The sequence below is a fragment of the Schistocerca americana genome, chromosome 2 (genome assembly GCF_021461395.2).
Source record: "Schistocerca americana isolate TAMUIC-IGC-003095 chromosome 2, iqSchAmer2.1, whole genome shotgun sequence".
In the NCBI taxonomy this organism is placed as follows: domain Eukaryota; kingdom Metazoa; phylum Arthropoda; class Insecta; order Orthoptera; family Acrididae; genus Schistocerca; species Schistocerca americana.
In genome coordinates, this window is record NC_060120.1 from 70,200,213 (window position 1) to 70,225,346 (window position 25,134).

General features: G+C 41.6%; 1 protein-coding gene across 1 annotated transcript in view; it reads right to left on the reverse strand.

Annotated features, from left to right (window-relative positions):
- The window catches only part of LOC124596270 (alsin), a 186,565-nt gene that overhangs the window by 139,818 nt on the left and 21,613 nt on the right, over positions 1-25,134 (reverse strand). The window contains exons 2-3 of the mRNA XM_047135343.1: positions 11,001-11,441; positions 9,949-10,912 (exon numbers count right to left, since the gene is read on the reverse strand). Coding sequence (XP_046991299.1) covers positions 9,949-10,912; positions 11,001-11,441 — 1,405 coding nt within the window. The remainder of the gene's footprint in view (positions 1-9,948; positions 10,913-11,000; positions 11,442-25,134) is intronic.

Genomic DNA, 25,134 nt, shown 5'->3' on the forward strand with positions numbered 1-25,134 from the left:
GGAGCTCTGGTGGTTGAGCAGTAGATACAATGAATGGTACACCCAGCCCATTGGAGGATGTTTTGAATCATGGGCCATTTTGAACTATCCTCATGATCTAGATAGTCAACAAGATCCCTATTTGTTGTGAAAGTCATCCACCACCACACTGCAAGATGGTTAGTGAAGCATGTCCAGAGCTTATGGTTGCAGAGGTCTGGTGGTGTTCACCAGTCCCATGCTCAGAAAACCTGATAGTCAAACCCACAGCAGGCAGTGACAACTTATCTCCCTTAAGTGTTCACCATTTGACACAACTCAGGAGAAAGATGTGGCTTATCAAATGTCATGGACATAGGGAGCATTACCCTCCTTGAATAAATAAACACTATTTGCTGGATAGCACAGTAGCACTTTCTAAATTATTCCACTGGTTCTTCATTTGTGTAACTGAATTGCTGTCAAGATTCACTTCACTATGGACACATCCTCAGTTTATACGTTCCCCATGTGAGTGTGTGAATGTGTGCTTATTTCTTGAGTTGTTTCAGTGTGTGTCTGAGAAGGCAACTGCTACATTTGAGGAAGTTACTCATTACATATAAATTATATGTTGTGCAGTGAAGATTAAATGTATTGAAATATTTTTGAATGCAAGTCTTTTGGGAGGAATGATATAGTGTTCATTATGTGGAATTTCATGATATCAGTTCACACAATCACGAGGTTTATTACACAAATTAGAAGATAAAATTCTGCAGTTTCACCTAGTCTTGACTGATACTGGTATTTACAAAGGTGTAGACCTACAAGTAATTCAGCTAAATTGCAATTTTGTGAGGTACTGCACTGGAGAATTTGTACAAATTACGTGTACCATAATTTATCGCTGGCTGTTCATTGGAAGCTAAGTTATTTGGCATTTATTCTGCCACGATTAAAGTCACAATGGCAGTTTTTAATGTCTGTCTGAACTCCAGAATGTCTCTGGGAATTCAACAAGGTCACACTATACATGAAGAACATAATAATATTACAGGGAATGTATGTGGAAAGACATACAAGGATGCCAAGTTAAAATTGCATGGCTGACTGACAAGGAAACCTTTGAGTGCGAGATCGCAAAAGGCCAATGATGTTTACAGCATTTGATGCCCTATGTATTGTCTACCATGGAATCACAATACTGGCTGCTGATGGTAATGGGAGGTGGGAATGGAAACATCTAATGGTGAGCACAGTATGAGGCTACGGAGCAGAGTTGAACTGTTTAGTCGACAAGTAACTCACAACAGTGTTACAGTGCTAGTGGTGTTGATACAAAGCGGAGCAATAGCAACAATAAACAAAGCAAACATTTCATCATATCTGCAACAACAGTTGCTGAAGTTGAAATTTCACTGAAAGAAATCCAAGGAATTTCACAGAGAAAGAAGTGTCAGATGAAATATTAGTGTTTCTGCTAGATGAGTCTGTGAAATGTGTGGTGTTGTATACATTTTTCTATGCCGATAATGTACATGAGGAGTACAACGATGATGATAAGTGCATAACAAGTGAAGGTGATACCGAAACAGGTGTGGAGTCATGTAGCTCATAATCTTTGTCGGACAGGGAGCCACAAATCCTGCCTCCAGTGAAATGCAGTAAAGGACAGTCATTGTCCACGGAGCATGTACTAAACATAATTACCTACATGGAAGATCATCCATGTTGTTGTTGTGGTCTTCAGTCCAGAGACTGGTTTGATGCAGCTCTCCATGCTACTCTATCCTGTGCAAGCTTCTTCATCTCCCAGTACCTACTGCAACCTATATCCTTCTGAATCTGCTTAGTGTATTCATCTCTTGGTCTCCCTCTATGATTTTTATCTATGATCATCCACAACTTACTAAAAACACAATTATGAAAAGATTTTGAATAGGTCTGGAACAATATGACTGTAGTGCATAAGAAAAACTACAGATATTCAAGGGAAGACAAGGCACATTTGTCCCAAAAACTGGCATTGCATATTTCAAGGATGCTTGATAAAATTTACAGGGTGTGCATGACAGTGACCGACCACATTATGTATATCATATTGCTCGTGACATAGATTACAATGATTTCAAGGGAAGCAGTGGATGGTTGCATAACTTCACTGCTACATAACTGGAAGCATACGATAACAAAATTTCAAACAAAGTGTCAACTGAGGAATTAGCTCAGATATTTGTAGATGAATTAAACAAACTTACCCAATCATTCAGTCAGGAATTTGTTTTCAACTCCGACCAATTGAGATTTGAAGACAAAATGCATACAGATGAAAAACCTGGAAATTAGAGCTACCAAGAGAGTTTATCAAGATCAGCTAACATAGATACCTGAATGCATTCATATACAATTATGTCAACTGTTAATCTGGATGGTAAATTGCCTGGAAAGTTATTTAATGTGCTGCGAGAAGATGGAAGTGATTTCCCCCCGACAATTTTTACTCGTGTATGTTATCTTGCAATGGCAGTGGGGAATATTTATGTCACAGCAAGTAAGTGTGGGAAAATGGGCACAAGAGAACTACAACTATAGTTTGAGCACTGCTTTTGGCCAATAGCTGGTCAAAATAAGTTGCTTTTTCTTGATTCCTTGTCTATGCATAAAAATCATACTTCTTTACAGTAAACTATCCTTCCTGAAAAGTCTGTGCCATTGCAGTTCATATCACCTGGAAAAGCTGGACAAATACAGCTTCTACATGTTTGTTTTTTCTGTGCCTATAAAACACATTATCATACTATCTGCAACTATGCCTTAAAGGATAGCCAGTTTCATGATAAGCTCAATGACAGACTGTTTCACATTCGGTTGCATGCTACCACACTCCGTCAGTTTTCATCACCCCGTTACATCAATATAATTCTATACGCATTCCTTAAGAGTGGATACCGAACTGATCATCCCGCAGGGTTTATAACTCCCAAGGAGTCACCTTCGACCTTGATGGTATGATCTTTGTGGTCACTGTAATGCATCACTTCTCATTCGGTGTTCATGGTCAAAGTTAATGGCTAGTTTTGAACATGTCTTGAATGTTGATAATGTCCATTTTGTGAACTGTAATACATACATCCCACAGAAGGTTGATCTCTGGACCTCTCGGATACTCATTTTCTGTCACCATCCTGATGCACATGGTGACTTGTTAGAAGCTAGTATTTTTTCTGTCACAACTGCTAACACAACGCCTTCAAATGAGCTTTACTAAAGATTGAACTTGCGACCTCACACTTAAGGGTTCCTTGTGAGACTTTAACCTAAATCTTGTCTTTCAAAAGCAGGGCACTTAACTTGTTACTGGATTCTTTCCTTCCTATCCATTCCTTTCAAAAATCTAGGATGACACAATATATCTGTTCATCTGTATCTATTACACTGATCCCCATAAAAATTGCAACACCAAGAAGACAGTGTGCAACAAACTTCAAACCAACATGCTTGGAGATGCAAATAATTATTCTCTCTAGAATGAAATTTTCACTCTACAGCGGAGTGTGCGCTGATATGAAACTTCCTGGCAGATTAAAATTGTGTGCCGGACCGAGACTCGAACTCGGGATCTTTGCCTTTCGCGGGCAAGTGCTCTACCAACTGAGCTACCCAAGCACGACTCACAGCCCGTCCTCACAGTTTTACTTCTGCCAGTACCTCATCTCCTACCTTCCAAACTTTACAGCTCTCGCAGGAGAGCTTCTGTAATGAATGTTGAAATGACAAATTGGAATAAGGAATTGTGGAATAAAAAATAAGTTGAAACTGCTCAACAGAGGCGCACAACTGCACCTGCTAATATACGAGATGAATGCTTATATTGTGATTACGGAAAAGAAATTGCTTCTTTACAAGCAGTGATTTGTTGTTGGACACTGGAGAGACAAAGTGATCCAAGCGATTGGAAAAAGCCACAGGTCATTTTCATTTTCAAGAAGGGTCATCTAATGGCTGTGTGAAACTATATGCATGAATCACTGATGTCAAAATGTAACTATTTATCCAGCAGCTACCAATATCTCTACACTCAAATTAAGAAATGAATTATTATTCTGGAGGTAAGAGTATATTGAAAAGGTATGGTGATAATGTCTTTAGAATGACTAATAGTATTCTCTCAAGAGCACATCATAATGTACAACAGAGTTGCTGCCTCATTCCTGTTGAATGCATTCTTCTCAGCTGATGGAAGGAAAAGTATTTTTGTGTGGGGGAGGGGGGGGGGGGGCGGAGTAGTATCCAAAATATACTCAACTACACCCCCCCATGAACCATGGACCTTGCCGTTGGTGGGGAGGATTGCGTGCCTCAGCGAAACAGATGGCCGTACCATAGGTGCAACCACAACGGAGGGGTATCTGTTGAGAGGCCAGACAAACATGTGGTTCCTGAAGAGGGGCAGCAGCCTTTTCAGTAGTTGCAGGGGCAACAGTCTGGATGATTGACTGATCTGGCCTTGTAACATTAACCAAAACGGCCTTGCTGTGCTGGTACTGCGAACGGCTGAAAGCAAGGGGAAACTACAGCCGTAATTTTTCCCGAGGACATGCAGCTTTACTGTATGATTAAATGATGATGGCGTCCTCTTGGGTAAAATATTCCGGAGGTAAAATAGTCCCCCATTCGGATCTCCGGGCGGGGACTACTCAGGAGGACGTCGTTATCAGGAGAAAGAAAACTGGCGTTCTACGGATCAGAGCGTGGAATGTCAGATCCCTTAATCGGGCAGGTAGGTTAGAAAATTTAAAAAGGGAAATGGATAGGTTAAAGTTAGATATAGTGGGAATTAGTGAAGTTCGGTGGCAGGAGGAACAAGACTTTTGGTCAGGTGATTACAGGGTTATAAATACAAAATCAAATAGGGGTAATGCAAGAGTAGGTTTAATAATGAATAAAAAAATTGGAGTGCGGGTTAGCTACTACAAACAGCATAGTGAACGCAGTATTGTGGCCAAGATAGACACAAAGCCCATGCCTACTACAGTAGTACAAGTTTATATGCCAACTAGCTCAGCTCTGCAGATGATGAAGAAATAGATGAAATGTATGACGAGATAAAAGAAATTATTCAGGTAGTGAAGGGAGACGAAAATTTAATAGTCATGGGTGACTGGAATTCGTCAGTAGGAAAAGGGAGAGAAGGAAACATAGTAGGTGAATATGGATTGGGGGGAAGGAATGAAAGAGGAAGCCGCCTTGTAGAATTTTGCACAGAGCATAACTTAATCATAGCTAACACTTGGTTCCAGAATCATGAAAGAAGGTTGTATACCTGGAAGAATCCTGGAGGTACTAAAAGGTATCAGATAGATTATATAATGGTAAGACAGAGATTTAGGAACCAGGTTTTAAATTGTAAGACATTTCCTGGGGCAGATGTGGATTCGGACCAAAATCTATTGGTTATGAACTGCAGATTGAAACTGAAGAAACTGCAAAAAGGTGGGAATTTAAGGAGATGGGACCTGGATAAACTGAAAGAACCAGAGGTTGTAGAGAGTTTCAGGGAGAGCATAAGGGAACAATTGACAGGAATGGGGGAAAGAAATACAGTAGAAGAAGAATGGGTAGCTCTGAGGGATGAAGTAGTGAAGGCAGCAGAGGATCAAGTAGGTAAAAAGACGAGGGCTAATAGAAATCCTTGGGTAACAGAAGAAATATTGAATTTAATTGATGAAAGGAGAAAATATAAAAATGCAGTAAATGAAGCAGGCAAAAAGGAATACAAAGGTCTCAAAAATGAGATAGACAGAAAGTGCAAAATGGCTAAGCAGGGATGGCTAGAGGACAAATGTAAGGATGTAGAGGCTTGTCTCACTAGGGGTAAGATAGATACTGCCTACAGGAAAATTAAAGAGACCTTTGGAGAGAAAAGAACCACTTGTATGAATATCAAGAGCTCAGATGGCAACCCAGTTCTAAGCAAAAAAGGGAAGGCAGAAAGGTGGAAGGAGTATATAGAGGGTTTATACAAGGGCGATGTACTTGAGGACAATATTATGGAAATGGAAGAGGATGTAGATGAAGACGAAATGGGAGATAAGATACTGCGTGAAGAGTTTGACAGAGCACTGAAAGACCTGAGTCGAAACAAGGCCCCAGGAGTAGACAACATTCCATTAGAACTACTGATGGCCTCGGGAGAGCCAGTCATGACAAAACTCTACCATCTGGTGAGCACGATGTATGAGACAGGTGAAATACCCTCAGACTTCTAGAAGAATATAATAATTCCAAGCCCAAAGAAAGCAGGTGTTGACAGATGTGAAAATTACCGAACTATCAGTTTAATAAGTCGTGGCTGCAAAATACTAATGCGAATTCTTTACAGACGAATGGAAAACTGGTAGAAGCTGACCTCGGGGAAGATCAGTTTGGTTCCGTAGAAATGTTGGAACACGTGAGGCAATATTGACCTTACGACTTATCTTAGAAGAAAGATTAAGAAAAGGCAAGCCTACGTTTCTAGCATTTGTAGACTTAGAGAAAGCTTTTGACAATGTTAACTGGAATACTCTCTTTCAAATTCTGAAGGTGGCAGGGGTAAAATACAGGGAGCGAAAGGCTATTTACTATTTGTAAAGAAACCAGATGGCAGTTATAAGAGTTGAGGGGCATGAAAGGGAAGCAGTGGTTGGGAAAGGAGTGAGACAGGGTTGTAGCCTCTCCCCGATGTTATTCAATCTGTATATTGAGCAAGCAGTAAAGGAAACAAAAGAAAAATTCGGAGTAGGTATTAAAATTCATGGACAAGAAATAAAAACTTTGAGGTTCGCCGTTTTTCAGGAAGTCGTTTCTGAAAGTATTTGTATGGAGTGTAGCCATGTATGGAAGTGAAACATGGACGATAACTAGTTTGGACAAGAAGAGAATAGAAGCTTTCGAAATGTGGTGCTACAGAAGAATGCTGAAGATAAGGTGGGTAGATCACGTAACTAATGAGGAGGTATTGAATAGGATTGGGGAGAAGAGAAGTTTGTGGCACAACTTGACTAGAAGAAGGGATTGGTTGGTAGGACATGTTTTGAGGCATCAAGGGATCACAAATTTAGCATTGGAGGGCACTGTGGAGGGTAAAAATCGTAGAGGGAGACCAAGAGATGAATACACTAAGCAGATTCAGAAGGATGTAGGTTGCAGTAAGTACTGGGAGATGAAGAAGCTTGCACAGGATAGAGTAGCATGGAGAGCTGCATCAAACCAGTCTCAGGACTGAAGACCACAACAACAACAACACACCAAAAGGTCATTTGCAGGATATATATGGAGATTTAGACAGACACACATGTAGCTGCACTAATTCCAAGTTCTCCCTATTTCTGTGCTTTATACTCTTTTAACCCTCATTTCAAACCCACATGAACTTTCCTGCTGAAGCATTAACTGATATGGTATAGAATCCTCCTCAAAAAACCCTGTATGAAGATTGGTACACGGAACATGATAAACAGGCCTATTAAAATTTTAATTCAGACTGCTCAATAGACAGAATGCTGCATCACAACAGACAAACACTCACACTGAAGTCCTGGTCTTGTACTAAATTTTAATCTTGCAGGAAATTTTAATGCACTACAGAACTCAAAATATCCTCCTTGTTGTGCAGATAAGAAGTGCAAACAGTAATATATTTCCCTTTAAATTAGTGGGACAGAATTGCAAGCCAGTATTGAAACTTGATAGCTGCTGATAGGCAAATACAAAAGTACATGATAGTATCCTAACTTTCAGAACCACAGTTCCTTCTTCCTTCCTAGAGGAGGGGGGGGGGGGAGGGAAAGGGAGGGGGCAGGGAAAGGGAGGGGGGGAGAGGGAGAGAGGGAGGAGGGGGGGGGAGGGAGAGAGAGAGAGAGAGAGAGAGAGAGAGAGAGAGAGAGAGAGAGAGAGAGAAGAATGTTGGGGAAGGGGACGTACTCAGACCCTAGTGAGAGGTACCTACCTATATCATATTATTTATATGTAACCAATGACAGTGCAGAAATTTCACCACCTGAAGCTATGTACTGGCTGGCAATTCTCTCTCATAAATATATAGCTCTCTCAAGTGAAGTTTCCTTTTGATACACGTATTGTACTTCCCCACTTATACTTATCAGTGTGTATAAAAAGTTTATCTAGGCCTATAAGGATAATTTCATTAAATCAAGAAAGATATTTAACTTTTATGTTTTATTACTGAGTTCTCCAAGTATCTAGTAAGAGAACTCTAGACAGAATAAAGTAGATTTTTGCATATGTCAGAAATCTGTTCATTCTGAAACTTGTTTTGTAGACACAGGGACAGCATTTTTATCACAAAAATAGTCAATTAAAATCGCTCTCAGGGCAGCAGGCGAAATCTTGTCATACAAAACACACAAATATAGCAATAGTTTAGCAGCGGATGTTGTGTAAAAATATTGCCTGAAATGAGACAGTGGTTGCAGCATTTTATGACAGCCTGAAATCTTTACAGTCATCTGAACAATAACCAAATACGAGGGCATATCGAAAAGTAAAGATACAATGGCTCGCAGTCCTTAAATAGGATATTTATTTAGAAAACATCAGTTACATCTTATTAACTGGATTATTTGTTATTTTTCGACATAATCACCCCCGTTATTCAAACATTTGTTAAGTCGGTGCACAAGCTTTTGTATCCTACAGTCATAGAAGGTTGCCACCTGTTGTCAGAACCACATTTCAACTTCATCTTTGATCTCTTTATCGTCGTGGAATGATTTTCCACCAAGATGTGACTTTAGGTAACGGAAGACATGGAAGTCAGCGGGCGCAAGGTCCGGGCTGTATGGCAGATGGCCCAATACGTCCCATTTGAATTGTTTGAGTAGTACTTTGGTTACGAGCACTGTGTGAGGCCGAGCGTTGTCATGAGGCAAGCGGACTCCACTTGTCAGCATTCCCCTGCGTTTCTTTTGAACTGCCCTTCGAAGACGTTTCAAAGTCTGGCAATATGCAGCAGCATTAGCTGCCATTCCAGGAGGCATAAATTCCAACAGAAGAATGCCTTGTCTGTCCCAAAAAACAGACGCCATGATTTTCTTCGCTGAAATCGACATTTTGCGTTTTCGGCTTTTGGTGAATTCGAATGGCGCCATTGCATTGATTGTTACTTGGATTCAGGTGTATGGTGATAAACCCACGTCTCGTCACCTGGAACAATGTGATCAAGGAACTCATCACCTGCTTCAGCATAGTGTGTGAGGAAGTCGAGTGCAAAGCCCATCCTTTTTTCATTAACAGTTTTGGAACCCAGAGCGCACACAATTTCCTGTACCCTAACTTAACAGTCACAACGTCATAAAAAGTTGTCATTGACATGTCCGGTATGATCTGATGCAATTCTTTCAATGTGAGACATCTATTCGCATGAACTGCTTCCTCCGTTCTCTGAAGAAAGGCATCAAAGATCACAGATGGTCGACCTGTTCTTTGTTCATCATGAACATCGGTCCTACCTTCAGAGAAATGACGACACCATTTCGTTACATTTTGTCAATTCATAATGTTCCCATAAATAGAAACAATTTATTTGTGAATATCCGCTGGTCGCTGACCTTTTGCATGAAGAAAACGTATGACGGAGCGCACTTCACATTTGGCGGGATTCTGAATCGGCACAGCCATTTTAAACACAACCTACTCCAACCAGAAGCAATGTTCAACTGCTGAACGACCGCGAGGAGAAAGCTAATAGTTCAAGGTTAACACCAGTGTTGCCAACTTGCTCTCCAAAACTCTTCTGTTCCTCTGGCATACGGTGTATCTTTACTTTCCGAAATACCCTCGTATATTAACACTTATGACAGCTTGAGATACGGTCATCAAAATACAAGAACCAAAAATATGCTATACTGTACTTAAATTCATAGTTAGGAACAGTTATCTCAATTTTTCAAGAAAAGGAAAAAACAAACAAACGAAGAAACTCACCAACAATGAATCGGTATCCTGCAGAGGTTCAACCCAGAGAGTTGCTAATGGATGGATTGATTGTGAGCTTCCGCTTACATGGACTAACACATCACTTAGTAAAATAATCCAATGTGATGAAAATCTGCCTGAATTGTGAACCATTATAGGATGAGAGCGTGATTCTCGTATTAGACGTCTCTCTGGTGTGCGTAGAAGTTCAATTAGCCGTCCTGCACTTTCCCAGAAACGGCGGGTAGTATCAGCTTCTCTCCTTCGTCTCTCTTGTTCTTCCCACAGCTGATCCCATTTAATCAGAGCATCTTGAAGGTTTTTGTAATTTTTTTGTTTACTAGGAGCTGGATGATCAGAGAGGTTGTTGCATCTGAGCAAAGATTGGACCATGCATTTATAAATGTTAAGCCTAGTCAGGGGATTTAAAAAAGCAAATGACACTACCGACTCTTGTGATCTCTTCATATTACGTGATTTCATCTTTTCTGAATAAAAAGTGGAAAGTCTAGATGGATTGTCAACAACACGTGATATGTGAGAAAACCCACTTATCGATATTATATCACATACAGCATTAAGATAGTTTCTGTATATCCTAATGCACTCTTCAACATTATTAACTACAACAATATTACTTGTTTCACCATCACTTTCAATGTACTCGGTAAAAGTGTGTACATTAAGACATGTAACAGATATTATGTCATTGTAACACACACACAGTTGTTCATAAATAACTGTGTCTTGATCAACTGACATCCTTTTCTGCAAAGGTTTCACGAGGCAGTTATAAACTAGTAACATTTCTTCTAGAAATGACTGTTCTGCAATCAAATCTTGGACGGCAGGGAAGACAGTCCTTAAGGAAGTACTATAACCATATATATATCTTGAACAAAATATTCTCTTGTATAGCTGCGATTCACTATTTCCAGTACTGAGTTTCTTTAGGTGTCCAACCGGTTCTGTCCTGAAAACCAGGTATAAAGAAATGTGTATCACACAACGTGTATTTCAAGGGAAAGAAGCACAAAATAATGACTAAAACCAATACTTACCCAAATTTTTGTTTTCCCATGTAATAAACATCACCATCATTTGTCAACATAAGTGTATGATGGTCTCCAGCTGCTATATCTTTCACTCTTGCTGAATTTGGGAGTAAGATAATTTGCTGTGGAGAACTTTGATCTGAAGAAGACTCAAGTGTTACTTGATACGCATTGTTCTTGCCCCAAGCAAAAACACGTCCATCCAAAGTCAGAGCCACAGCATGAAAACGGCCACATACCACTTTTTGAATTCCAGTTCCAGACAGTTTTGAAACTAAAACTGGACGGTTTTTCTTAAATGTATCTCCTGTGCCCAGTTGACCATGGTTAGGGTTGCCCCATGACCAAAGCTCAACTGACAGCAACGAGTTACCTGACTGTACCAAGGAAGTAACCTGTTCTGTAAGTCCGACTTCAGAGTCCTCACCTCGTTCACTCGTTCCAGCACTGAAAAAATTGAAGTTTTTATCAAGTATAGTTTCTTCAAATATGGCAGTGACATTTCCTTTTTTTTTTTAACACAATAATGCTATTAAAAACAGCAACAGCAAAAACAATAATGAACTCGACATATCTTCACTGGTTTTATGGAAGCCGTGGTGAGCAGTCCATAATGAACGATCAGTTTATAAGGCCAAGCTAGTCTATAACTTTTGAGAAATCTGCTTATGGCTAAACATAACTGCATTCACATAGCTAGGGATTGCAACTGTAATGATATGACTGTGACCCAAAAATATGAGAAGATGTAATGATACAATTCTGGCAACTGTGACATCAGTTTCCTGTTCCTATACAAGAATGTCAAGGGTGTAATGAGACAAGATGACACGTAGGGAGATGTGTATCCCTGCTACCTTCAGGATTTTAAAGAATGTACTCCAGTCAACATTCTCTAAATGTGAAATGGTTTTGTCATGGGCTGTGTCTCCCAAGATTCTCAATAATCCTAAGGGAATGTTGTCAACACCAGCAGCTTTATTTCCACTTAGACCTTTCTATGCTTGTCAAATTCTTCTCACAGTATCAAACCCCACCTCATCTTCCCTTACTTCCTCTTCCCTTACTGTAATACTACCTTCCCGTTTATTTCTCTTGTACAGAACTTCTGTATTTTCCTTACACCTTTCAGCTTTCCCTTCTTTCCTTATAAGGAAAGATCACCATCTTGATATCATATTTTAAGGAGTAAATGATACAATTGCAAGATATCTGTCTCAGCAATTGATCCTGCACGAAAATTTGGGTAATAATTCTGATAGCATGCAGTTATGTCCTGAAAGTATAGCTTTTAAACTTTCCCACACACCAGTTGCCTTTCACTTGCTATGCCCCACAGCAGGAACTTAATGCCAGAATTTGTAGTGCTATATAATGGAGTAAGAGGTTTGTGAATTACTGTTTTGACAATGGTAACACGCTTTGCTCTCTGTGTCAAAGTACGGAGTTTCTAATCTGTAGCTGATGCTAGAGATCTCCTTTCCTTGAACATTTTTTATGTTGTGATCCATAAATGTAGTGTAAATGAATGAAAAGAATTAGTGTATCATTAAAGAAGCAGCATAGTGTTATTTATTTTCTTTAGCTTTTAAAGCTGACACTGTCAAAGTGAAGTCATTTCATTTCATTATAATTCTTCAGTTGCTTACGTTTATTCATTTTAATTTTGAGAGAGATATACTGCTGCAGAATGGCTAGCTTCAGAACGTGAATATAAGAACATTGTTAAAATAATACTGAACATATCTGTGCGTTTCTTGCATAGAATTGTGTGTTGTCGAACATGATTTCAAAACATATTACGCAGATGTATCTATGCCCTGCCTCCTCTTCCCTCACCTTCAACATCCCATGAATAGGAGGGCTCTGTTTGTTATTTCTCTTCACAGTATTATGCATTTGAGCATTTAGCGGCTATAGTGGGGTGGAGCGAGTGGCACACAACAGATGAGCACGAAAGATTAAAAGCTGTGTTTTCATGTTTTAACTGCATGTTCTCAGAATATTAGCCCAAATTTTCATGTGGGATCAACTTCTGCAGATGAGATCTTGAAAGTGTGCTTTTTTTCTCTTTAAAATATGAGGTCACGTTTGTTGACTGTTTTCTTGCCAGTACTGGCTATGCATCTAAGCTTTTGATATTAATACAGCTCTTTAAGTTTACCATATGCAGCATCTCCTTTCCCTTACTCATGTGCTTCTACTGGCTTGCCTTTGTGCAAGGCTTGAAAAACAAATGAAAATGGAAAACTAGTTAACACATTGTGTCTGTCTGAGCAACATTTAAGTACAGGAATAGAAATGTTAAATACTGAGAGTTATAAATTAGCAGTTTTCTCTTACAGAAACAATTGCCTAACATCAGTTACTACAAAAATCCCCACTGGGAAATTTTCAAAAGTTATTCGAAAAATTTGCAACAATGTTGCGACACCCATCAGACAAAATGAGACAAACAAAAATTTGTGGTAATTTCAATATTAATTGTTTTGAACAAGTTTGATAAAAGCATGATACATAAATATTACTTAACAATAACACTCTAATCTTAACTGTACACTTACCAACAAAAATTGGGCAGGGCAGTAGTACTTTAATAGACAACATTTTTGTACTTGAGAACATAGTTAACAAACTTAATGTTCATCTAGTCTGTACTGGGTTTTTGGACATCACTGGCCAACTATACATAACAAACAACGTGATGACTCAAAGAAACAGAATAGAATGACTGTTGGATAATAAAAGCATTAAAGCAACACAAAGCAAGAAGAGAGGACTATACAATATGTCCAGAATAAGCACTGATGTGTAATTGCTTTCATTCTATAGAAACCACTGTCTTTTCTTGAGAAGACTTTTTAATAAATCAAAAAGGTGCACATGCTACGTAACAAATTAATTAGACTGAAAACAAAATGAAACTAATGGTAGATTGAAGTTATAAATGAAATTGGGATGTCTACCAAGAAAGACAATGATCCAGTAATTAGTATGTGACTACAAATATGTTGCAGATCTCTTTAACAATCACTTCCTAAACATGACAGAGACTAGGTACATTCAGCTTTAAAAAAATAAAAGTTTGCAGTCCATGCAAAAACCAGTACCATACAAATTCAATCAACTGGTTGTTACTCTGCTTTTCATGAAAATCAGGAAAATAACTGTCTTAACGCTAAAATTCTTATAGTACTGATAACATTGCATGCAAAATATTAAAACTTGTTGTCCTGAGATAGGTACTATACTAGGCAACATATATAAGTTTCATACAGTATCTTTCTGCGAGACCTAAGTATGCCTTTAACACAGGAATTAAGAAAAAATCAAAACCTGGAAAGTACAGCTTGGAATATCAACAATATTACGAAAAGGATAGAATGCTACTCAAGATAAAGATGACTTGAGTTTAGAAGGCTTTGGCCAAAAGCTAAAAATGTAATAGATTTTCCTTGGTGCCTTTCTGCAACTCACCGAGTCATCTTAGAGATGGGTAGCACTCTATCATTTTCCTAAAAGAATTAGGACAGAAGTTAGTAAGTATTAACCCACTTTATGACTAACTTCCTTCCCAATTATTTTGGAAAAAAATAATGTACTTCAGAATGGTTGAACAGAGGTGAAAATATGAGCTGGATGGATAGATGGACTGACGGGGTTAAAGAGACCAAACTATAAGGTCAAGTCAGCAATAGCCCCAGAGAGGAAGGACAAACAAGAAAAATCCCAGTGTACTCAATTGTATCCGAGAATCAAGAAAACCAGCAGATAGAAGCAAATGTAAGTGAGAGAGGCTACAAGGATGAAGATAGGAGATTTGCCATGTCAGAAAGCAGCTGGAGGTCCCTGGGACACATGTGACCAGACAACCATATGCATCTGACCAGTACTTCCACAAATTCCATTACCACAAGAAAACTAGCTACATGGCCACGATAAAATCCCAGGAAAGAGAACTATGACAATGAATCTGTCAACCAACAACAGATGTAAAAGAATATGAAGAATTAACAAGGTGGGAAGGGCAGAGACAGCCCACACCACCAAGCAAGAGCAGCCATGGGCTCCTTGGGTTGGAGCAGGTGATTGGGCATATCTCCACTCACTTAAGTGGGCAATGAGGCTAATGTGTCCTATGTCACAGACAAGAGTAAAGACCACTTTCTAGGGTAAAATGTAAAACCAAATCAGCCACTATGGTGTCGTCCGCTAGAACAAGAAGTAGCGTGTCGGCAAGTTTACAGTTTCACTGTAAGATGGCCACATTACGGCAATCCAATAGAATGTGGGCCTCCAAGAGATGGACATCACGCCAACAGTGGGGTGTATCTTCATGTTGGAGGATGTGGCAGTAGGTCTGCCAAGTGTGGTCAACGCGAAGCTGACACACGACAGTAGATTCCCAGTGGGAAGCACGAAACGCAGACTGCCACATGCTTGTGGTCTTCTTTATATTTCCAAATTTACTCTGAGAAACCGTGGAATACCAATGCGCATACCAAGCCTTGAAAATTGTCAGCGCAGAGTTGACCGTGGATCCGGTCCTGGAACCCCCACCTCCAAAGTTGGCATGCTGGTAACCAACTTGGCTAACCAGTCAGCATGTTTGTTGCCTGGGACACCAACATTCATAAAAAGCAGGCCCGTCCAAACTGTGCCCTGAGGTGCTAGGGCCCGCGATCGCCCGTGGCCAGCGCCCCGGATGAATTCGTGTGTTGTCGCAGTGGCCGAGCCGTGTAGCTTAGCAGGCCGTGCGGACCAACTGACCGCCCGCCGCGCTTCTCGACCTTGTACCATTATAAGACACAAACACGGGTTTGGATATTTTTCTAGCCGTGGAAAACACGTTAGAGTCAATGGGTTTAAAATGGGAATGCCTGACCAGTGTAACAACGGATGGAGCCCCTGCACTACGAGAAATACGCACTGGATTTCTGGGTTACGTCAGGTCAAAAATGGCTGAAGTTGGCTGTTCCTTATTCGCGGCAGTCCATTGTCTGATATACCAGGAGGCACTTTCTGCGAAGATTGTCAACATAGAAATTGTTACGGACACAGTTCATTGAACGGTTAATTATCTTCGATCGCACGGATTCACACATCTCCAATTTAAAGAATTTCTGGCTGATATCGAAGCGGAATACCCAGACATCCCCTACCACACCGAAGTAAGATAGCTGAGCAGAGGAAAGGTGCTTCATTGGTTTTTCTCCTTGAGGGGTGAAATAGATACCTTCTTGAAATGAAAGGACGTCCAGAAGAATTACTTTGTGATCCTAAGTGGGTGGCGAATTTGGCTTTATTGAGTGACCTTACTGGTCATTTAAATACTTTGAACATTTCACTCCAAGGCGAAAATCACTCTGTTGCTGATTTAGTGCAGATGATTCAAGCATTTTAAAAAAACTTATTCTGTGGGGAAAACAATTGCGCGAGAGGAATTGTGGGCACTTTCCTGCACTAGACAGTGTTAAAGAAGATGTGGATTTTTCAGATTATGTTCAAATCATTTACGAATTACAAGAACAGTTTGAAAACAGATTTTTGGAGATAAGTGAGCTTCAAGCGGTCTTATATATGTTTGTTCGCCCGTTTTCCCTTTGGGCAGAGGACATCTCACAAGTGCTTCAACTAGAGCTGATTGACCTCCAGTGCGATATCCGCCCGAAAAACCGCTTTCTTATGTGTAAAACTTTGGATGACTTTTACAGATGTCTTCCACGTGAGAAATATCCTCTTTTGCACAAGCACGCGGCCAAATTTCTCTCAATGTTTGGTTCTACATGTATTTGTGGGCGCTTTTTCTCTCTTTTAAAGCTTGCTAAAACTAAGAACCGTTCATTACTTGGTGATAAAAATTTGACTAATTCTTTGAGGTTAGTAGTCTCATGGAATATTGTACCAAACCTAGACAAAATCGTTTCCCCGAAAAAGAAAAACGTGTAAAATTTTAATTGTCTTCTTTAACAATGTTGACTGTAAGAATTAAAGAGCTTTATAACCTTAATTCTATTTTTAATAAGTTTTCAAACTTGGTCAGTTAAAATTATTACGTACAAAACAGCAAACTAAGGATCCGATTTCTAAACTCTGAAAAGGGATACAAAAAGCTGCAGCACGAATTATAACAAAAAATATTAAATTGTAACTACTAACAGTAATAATCAGACACTATATCCCTGACATAAAACTATTTCTAAAATAGAATATTTTGTTTACGTTGGATCAGACCGCGGGACAGTCCAGCGCAGAGCAGCGCTGTGCTGTGCGGTCTCACTAGCTCCGCAGCTCTCTCTCTCTCTCTCTCTCTCTCTCTCTCTCTCATGTCATGGCGACACTAGCGATGCACAGTCGCTGACGGGGCGTTGAACTACACCATCTTGCGCCTGCTTGGATGAGCCTGATATAAAGAATATTGACCATTCAGTGTGGTGGAGGTCAAACAGGAGATCCTGGATAGTCACGACCAGTGGGTGTCGAAGGAGACACTGCTGATTAATAATAACTTGCCAGTGCTAGAATGAAGATGACTGAGGGCTCGAACAATGACCACCAATTTTGCAGTGAATATACTGCATTGAGGGCTTGAGCAATGGCCACTAATTTTGCAATGAATATACTGCAACCATTAGGCAGGAGTGTAGTTTGCTGCACCTTGCGTTCACACAGGCAAAACTGGTTCATCTGTCGACCACAGAGCCATCGGCATATATGAATCCTGTGTCTAGAAAGACATCCCAGAACAGGCGGTGAAAAACTATAGGGTGTACTGAGTCTTTCGGCCCAAAGGAGAGCAGATCTGAGGATGGAGTATACACCATGGGGAGCACATGTAATTTTTCCCTGACAAGAGGCAACAGTGCTGAAAGATGGAGTTCAGAGCAGGGACTCTGTGAGCGAACTGTGATCGTGACTCCAGACCTTGGCCGCTGTTGTGGGAAGTAGATCTCCGTACTAGGAAAAAGGACACAGTAGTTTGGATGCTCAGAGAAGCAGCAAATGTGTATTGCTTAGTTGAGTAACAGCTGTTGGCACCTGATCTGTAGTGATGGGACACCAGCCTCAGTGAGTAGGCTGTTCACAGGGCCAGCCTGAAAGGCACCTCTCGCAAGACAGACCTCACAATGGTGTTTTGGGTCCAGCATCCGCAGTGATGAAGGCGATCCTGAGCCATACACCAGGCTCCCACAGATAATTTGTAGACAGAGTAGCTAATAAGGTATGTTTCTAATTTTCTTTTGAGTTGACAGAGATTCCAAATTTCTTGCTTTGTGTTACATGGGTGATTATTGTATATCTTACCACCAGAGTACATAACTCCATTCTGAAATCTGACAAGGAGGCAAAGACAACACGAAAATTGTTTTTGTACTTTGTTTCATGATTGTGTATATCATAGTTCAGTTGAAACTGAGTTTTATTATCAGCAACAAAAACCACAAAGGAGTACATGTATGAGAAGTGAGTGTAAGTCCAGGTCCCTTAAAAAGGCCTCTGCAAGATGTAAGATTATCTGCTTTACACAATATTCTTACAGGGTGCTTCTGCTAGACACTTTATTTACTTCCAGTGCACGGCTCCAGAAGCTATTTCCACAAAACGAGAAGGAGTAAAAATATACGAAATAAGCAAACATTTTTGTCTTTAGGTCAGTACAATGGGAGATGCTTCTCAGGATGTAACACACTGAACTGAGTTCCTTGATTAGTTTATCCATTTGTTGACTTTATTTTAACCTTTTACTCAGCTGGACCTAAAGCAATTTTACACACTGTGCTTCATTCAATGTATGACCTTTACTGACTACTTCTGGTGTTTGAAATTGCATAATATGAGCCTTTCTGATATGAAGGCCAAAAGTTAGCTGTGAATCACTTTTACTACTGTTCAGCAGTGTCTGCAATGTTTGAGTCAGCAGCAAACATTAAAGTTTCTGAACTGCCCTGTAAAGTGATGGGAGGATTATTTACGTAAGTCAGATATAGGAGTGGGCCTCGCACTGGTGCCTCCGGCACTCCATAGGCCATCTTTCCCCAGTCTGAGCTTATGTTCATGCTTGAGATACAGTCTACTAATGAGACCCTGAGATAGAGTCTGTTAATGGACAACAGATGGAACAATATTCACAAAAATATTGATTAGTTTGTGATAAAAGGCTTATCACTTAAGTTAGAAAAAAAACACAACACAGTTCATTTACTTCTATATAAAACAGGATATACTGCCATTAATAACAATAGTGACAGGAAATGATAAAAAAATGAATGTTCAAAATTCCTAGGTGTGCACACTGCCTGGAATGTGAATTGGAAGTTACATTTAATAGATCTTCTCAAATGAGTCAGTTCAGCAACATTTGCTCCAAGTGACACAGCCAATTTTGATGATGAAATTGTCAGAAAGATGGTTTATTTATATTCTGACTTTGATTAATGTCATGTAGAATAATTTTAACTCTGCCACTGTCGGTCCCATCTTGCAAGTGGTGGGGAAGAAGGAGGGGGGGAAATGACAACGTTGATAGAAAACCTGGGTCCCTCTGGCACCAGAAAGAAGCACCCAATAATGGTTACAGGTGAAGGTGGTCACAGGGTTTGAAAGTGTAAGAACTGTTTTTGTATCCTATCACATATAGCATCTGTACTTCAAGCAGTCATATTGGTCATATTGGAAGCAGTCTAAACCCATTCTGGCAGTAGCTCTAAAATGCCTTTGGGAATGTAATAATAGCCTATATATATGGATAATAGCAAAACCAGCTCCAAAGAATATGTGCAAGCACAAGAATACACAAGTGACAGGATGATGACGATTCTGCTCAGGAGGAGCAAAGGATTTCATCAAAGTATACCCATCACAGACAGGAAATAAAGAGGAGAACATTGAGTAATTGCAAGACAAATTGAGAGACTGAAATCAAGGATGTGGATGTGATAGTGATGAATGACTTAAATGCACAGGTGGGAAATGAAAGACTAAGGAAGTGGTAATTGGTCCAGATAGATATGGGAGGAGGGGAATTAGGAAGGAGAGAAATTGGGTGATTTTTGCCAAAGAAATGATCTGACTGTGGGTGACACATGGATCAGGAAGAAAAATTGTCAAAAAATTACAAGATGTGGTTGGAGAGAGAGAAGGTTGAAGACGTAATGAAATGAAACACCTACAGCCATCCTTTTGATGTTATTTATTATATGGCTACCAGTTTCGGTGATTCAATACACCATCTTCAGCCCTTAACTGATGCTGAGGGGTTAACTCCAATCATATACACAATTCCATCAGTAGCCAACATCTATAAACTGGTTTCCATGGACTACAATAATGATGTTGTGTTGGTAGTTGATGGTTGGAGACACAACATCGCTGTTACAGTCTACGGAAACCAATTCGCAGATGTTGGCCACTGATGGAATTGTATATAGAATTGGAGTCAATCCCCTCATCATCAGTTAAGAGCTGAATATGGTGTATTGAATCACCAAAACTGGTAGCCATATATTAAATAAGATTGAAAGGACGGCTGTAGGAGTTCCATTTTATTACATAAGTGAATGGCCAAAGTCCCTCAAATCTTCAATCAGAAGGATGGACATACAAAAGGATGGAGATGGTCATTGACTACTTTCTGGTGGAAAAGCAAAATAGTAGATAGTTAATGGATGTAACTGTGCTCCCTGAAGCAGCTTTTGATGGAGACCGTCGAGTACTGGCAGCAATGATGAGGATGGGTAAAATAGAAACAATAAAGGTAGAAAGGAAGAAGAAAATAAAAATGTGGAGATTGAAAGATAGGAAGGTACAAGAAAAGTTCAGGGAGTTACTTAAGCTTACAATCCCACACACTGAACATGGAAGTGTAGAAGAGGAATGGAGTAAGTTCGAAGAGGCATTTGTAAGCTATGCAGAGAACACCTGTGGCAGAATGTCTAGAAGGCCAAAGAATAAGGAGACACCACAGTGAAATGACCAGGTGAATAAAGCAGTAAAAGAAAAGAAGGAAGCGTTCTCTCAGGTTTCCTCGGTGCAAGTGATTAATAGTGTGCTTCTGAGCGTTCTGCTGAGTTGCTGTTTCCATTTTCTGCACAATAAAAAACCACCATTTGGTAGAACACCTGGCAGCATACTATTAGAAGAAGAAAGTATGGCAAGAATGAACAGAAACAAAAAGGAGGAAAGTAACAGGAAATAGTAGAAAAGCAAAAGGAAATGTAAGAAAATGGTACAGGAAGAAAATAGGAAATTTGAGAGGATTACACACAAATTGGAAAACAAAGCTGTACGGAATTTGAAAACCCACTAAATGCGAAAAGAAGGGAATAGAAGTGTGGCAGGGGAACCTGGACCTAGAAGAAGGGAAGGACATTACAATGTCAGAAGTGGAACTAGCAGTTAGAAAATGAAAACAGGAAAGGCAACTGGGACAGATGAAATATTGTGAAGATGATAAAGGTAGCTGACCTATTGGACTACAATGGTTACACAGATTGCTAAGATGCATATGGATTCAGAAATGTTGCATTAGAATGGAAAAGGGTACGATAATTCCAGTGTACAATAAAGGAAACAGAAAAGTATGTGATAAAATTATCAGTGGATCACACTCATATAAAAGTAACAAAGTAAAAGGGAGAAAAAGATTGAGGGAAGAAGAAGGAGGTCAATTAGAAAAGGAGCAGTATGGCTTGTGATGAGGTAGATCAACATTGCACCCAATCTTCAGTATGAAGACAGTTGGTGGAAATGCACTGGGTATGGAAATTTTTTTTTTTTTTTTTTTTTTTTTTTTGGTAGGGTTTGAAATGAAATGTGTTTGAAATCTTATGGGACTTAACTGCTAAGGTCATCAGTCCCTATTTGGTAGGGTTTAAGGGCGCTCAACTGCTGAGGTCATTAGCGCCCAGTCACTGGTGTTAGAGCAAATGGAATCTGCTAAAACTCAAGGGGATGGGGGGACACCAGAAGTACCCGACAAAGATGCAGATAAAATAAGTAAAAAGGTTAAATGTCTTTGGACAAGCCAGTTAAAGTTATAAAACGCAGAATACGAGCAGCTGCTCGAGCGTCATCAGCTAAAACATCCGGTAAAGTAGATGGCAGGGACAGGATAACACGAAATTGACTAAAACAGGGACACGACAATAAAACATGCGCACTGTTAATGCCTGACCACAAGGGCACTGCGGGGCTGGATCACCGGAGAGCAGGTAGCGGTGGCTAAACCGGCAATGCCCAATCCGCAACCTGGTCAGAAGGACCTCCTCGCGCCGAGATGGTCGGGAGGATGTTGTCCAAGCAGTTGGGAGCGGTTTTACTGCCCGGAGCTTGTTTCCTTGGAGGGATGACCAAGCATCCCACCACAACGACACAAGCCTCTTACATACATCCCCACGAACGTCAGATGACGGGACACAATGGGAGGCTGGCCGAGGCAGGAGGACTGCAGCCTTGGCTGCAGCATCCGCAGCCTCATTCCCAGGCACTCCTACATGTCCGGGAACCCACAGAAAGCTGACAGAACCACCATTATTAGCGAAAGAATGGAGGGACTGCTGTATCCGTTGAATCAAGGGATGGACCGGATAGGGAGCTCCAAGGCTCTGAAGAGCACTCAGTGAGTCAGAGCAGAGTACATACGATGAATGGCGGTGGCGGCGGGCATACTGAACGGCCTGATGGAGAGCAAAAAGCTCGGCCGTAAAGCTGGAACATTGGTCGAGGAGCCGGTATTTAAAGGTGGCGGCCCCGACGACAAAGGCACAGCCGACACCATCATCAGTTTTGGAGCCATCGGTGTAAATAAAGGTGTGACCGGCAAGTTGAGCACGAAGTTCGACAAACCGTGAGCAATACACTGCAGCCGGAGTACCCTCCTTCGGGAGTGAGCTGAGGTCGAGATAAATAGGAACCGGAGCCTGGAGCCAAGGTGGTGTCGGGCTCTCACCCTCTCTGAAGGTGGTAGGGAGGGCAAAATCCAATTGTCGAAGCAGGCGACGGAAGCGGACTCCGGGGGGCAGCAGGGCAGAGACATACAACCCGTACTGACGGTCGAGAGAATCGGCGAAGAAGGACTTGTAAGAGCGGTGTTCGGGCATAGACAACAGCCGGCAGGCATACCGACACAGCAGTACGTCGCGCCGGTAGGTCAATGGTAACTCGGCAGCTTCAGCATAAAGACTCTCCACAGGACTAGTGTAGAAGGCTCCGGTCGCAAGACGTATCCCCCGATGGTGGATGGAGTTGAGCCGGCGTAAGAGGGACGGCCGAGCGGACGAGTAGACGAAGCTCCCATAATCCAGCTTCGATCGGACTATGGACCGATACAAGCGAAGCAGGACAGTGCGATCCGCTCCCCAAGATGAACCGCTAAGAACTCTTAGGACATTAAGGGAACGTGTACAACGGGCCGCCAAATAAGAGACATGTGGAGACCAACACAGTTTCCTGTCCAACGTGAGCCCTAGAAACTTAGTTGTGTCCACGAATGGGAGAACAACGGGACTGAGATGTAAGGATGGCGGAAGGAACGCTTTATATCGCCAAAAGTTGATACAAACTGTCTTCTCTTCAGAGAACCAGAAGCCATTTGCCACGCTCCATGAGTAGAGGCTGTCTAGACAACGCTGAAGGCAGCGCTCCAGGAGGCATGTTCTCTGGGCACTGCAGTAGATCGCGAAGTCATCGACAAAGAGAGAGCCTGAGACATTAGGTGGAATGCAATCCATAATTGGATTGATCGCGATGGCAAAAAGGGCTACGCTCAAGACGGAGCCCTGAGGTACTCCGTTCTCCTGGAGGAAGACGTCGGACAATACGGAACCCACACGTACCCTAAACTTTCGATCCGTTAAAAAGGAATCAATAAAATGGGGCAGGCGACCGCGTAGGCCCCACCTGTGCATAGTGCGGAGGATACCTCCTCTCCAACAGGTATCATAAGCCTTCTCCAAGTCGAAGAACACGGCTACCGTTTGGCGCCTTCGCAAAAAGTTGTTCATGATGAATGTCGACAAGGTCACAAGGTGGTCAACAGCGGAGCGGCGGCGACGAAAGCCGCATTGGACATTAGTAAGTAGTCGTCGAGATTCAAGAATCCAGACTAACCGAGCATTAACCATGCGCTCCATCACCTTACAGACACAGCTTGTAAGAGAAATGGGGCGGTAACTAGAAGGAAGGTGTCTATCCTTCCCGGGTTTGGGTATAGGAACAACAACGGCGTCACGCCAACGCCTGGGGACTTGACCTTCGGTCCAGACGCGATTGTAGGTACGAAGAAGGAAGCTTTTGCCCGCCGGAGAAAGGTGTGCCAGCATCCGAACGTGAATGGCATCTGGCCCCGGAGCAGAGGACCGGGACAGTGCAAGCGCACGTTCGAGTTCCCGCATAGTAAAGGGGGCATTATAAGTTTCCAGATTCAGCGAGTGGAAAGAAGGTCGCCGAGCCTCTTCTGCCTCTTTCCTGGGAAGGAAGGCAGGATGGTAATGGGCGGAGCTTGAAACCTCCGCGAAAAAGCGGCCAAAGGCGTTGGAGACAGCCACAGGATCAACAAGGACCTCATTACCTGAGGTCAGGCCAGGTACCGAGGAGTGGGCCTTAATGCCCGACAGCCGGCGCAGGCTACCCCAAACGACCGAAGAGGGAGTGAAACTGTTAAAGGAGCTGGTGAAAGAGGCCCAACAAGCTTTTTTGCTGTCTTTGATGACTCTACGGCATTGCGCTCGGAGTCGTTTGTATTCTATACAATTCGCCAACGTAGGATGGCGGCGAAAGGTGCGTAAAGCACGTCGTCGAGCATGGATAGCGTCCCTACAAGCCTCGTTCCACCAGGGGACGGAAACGCAACGTGAAGAAGAAGTAGTACGAGGAATGGAACGTTCGGCAGCATTGATGATGACAGCCGTGAGGTATTCGACCTGACTGTCACAACTGGGAAAATCGTGGTCCGGAAAGGTCGCCAGGGAGGAGTACAGTCCCCAGTCAGCTTTCAGTATGTTCCAGCTCGAAGGACGTGGGGATGGGGTGTGGTGCAGGAGACGAACGACACAGGGGAAGTGGTCGCTCGAATAGGTGTCAGAAAGGACATACCACTCTAACCGACGGGCAAGAGTGGTAGAACAGATCGAGAGGTCCACGT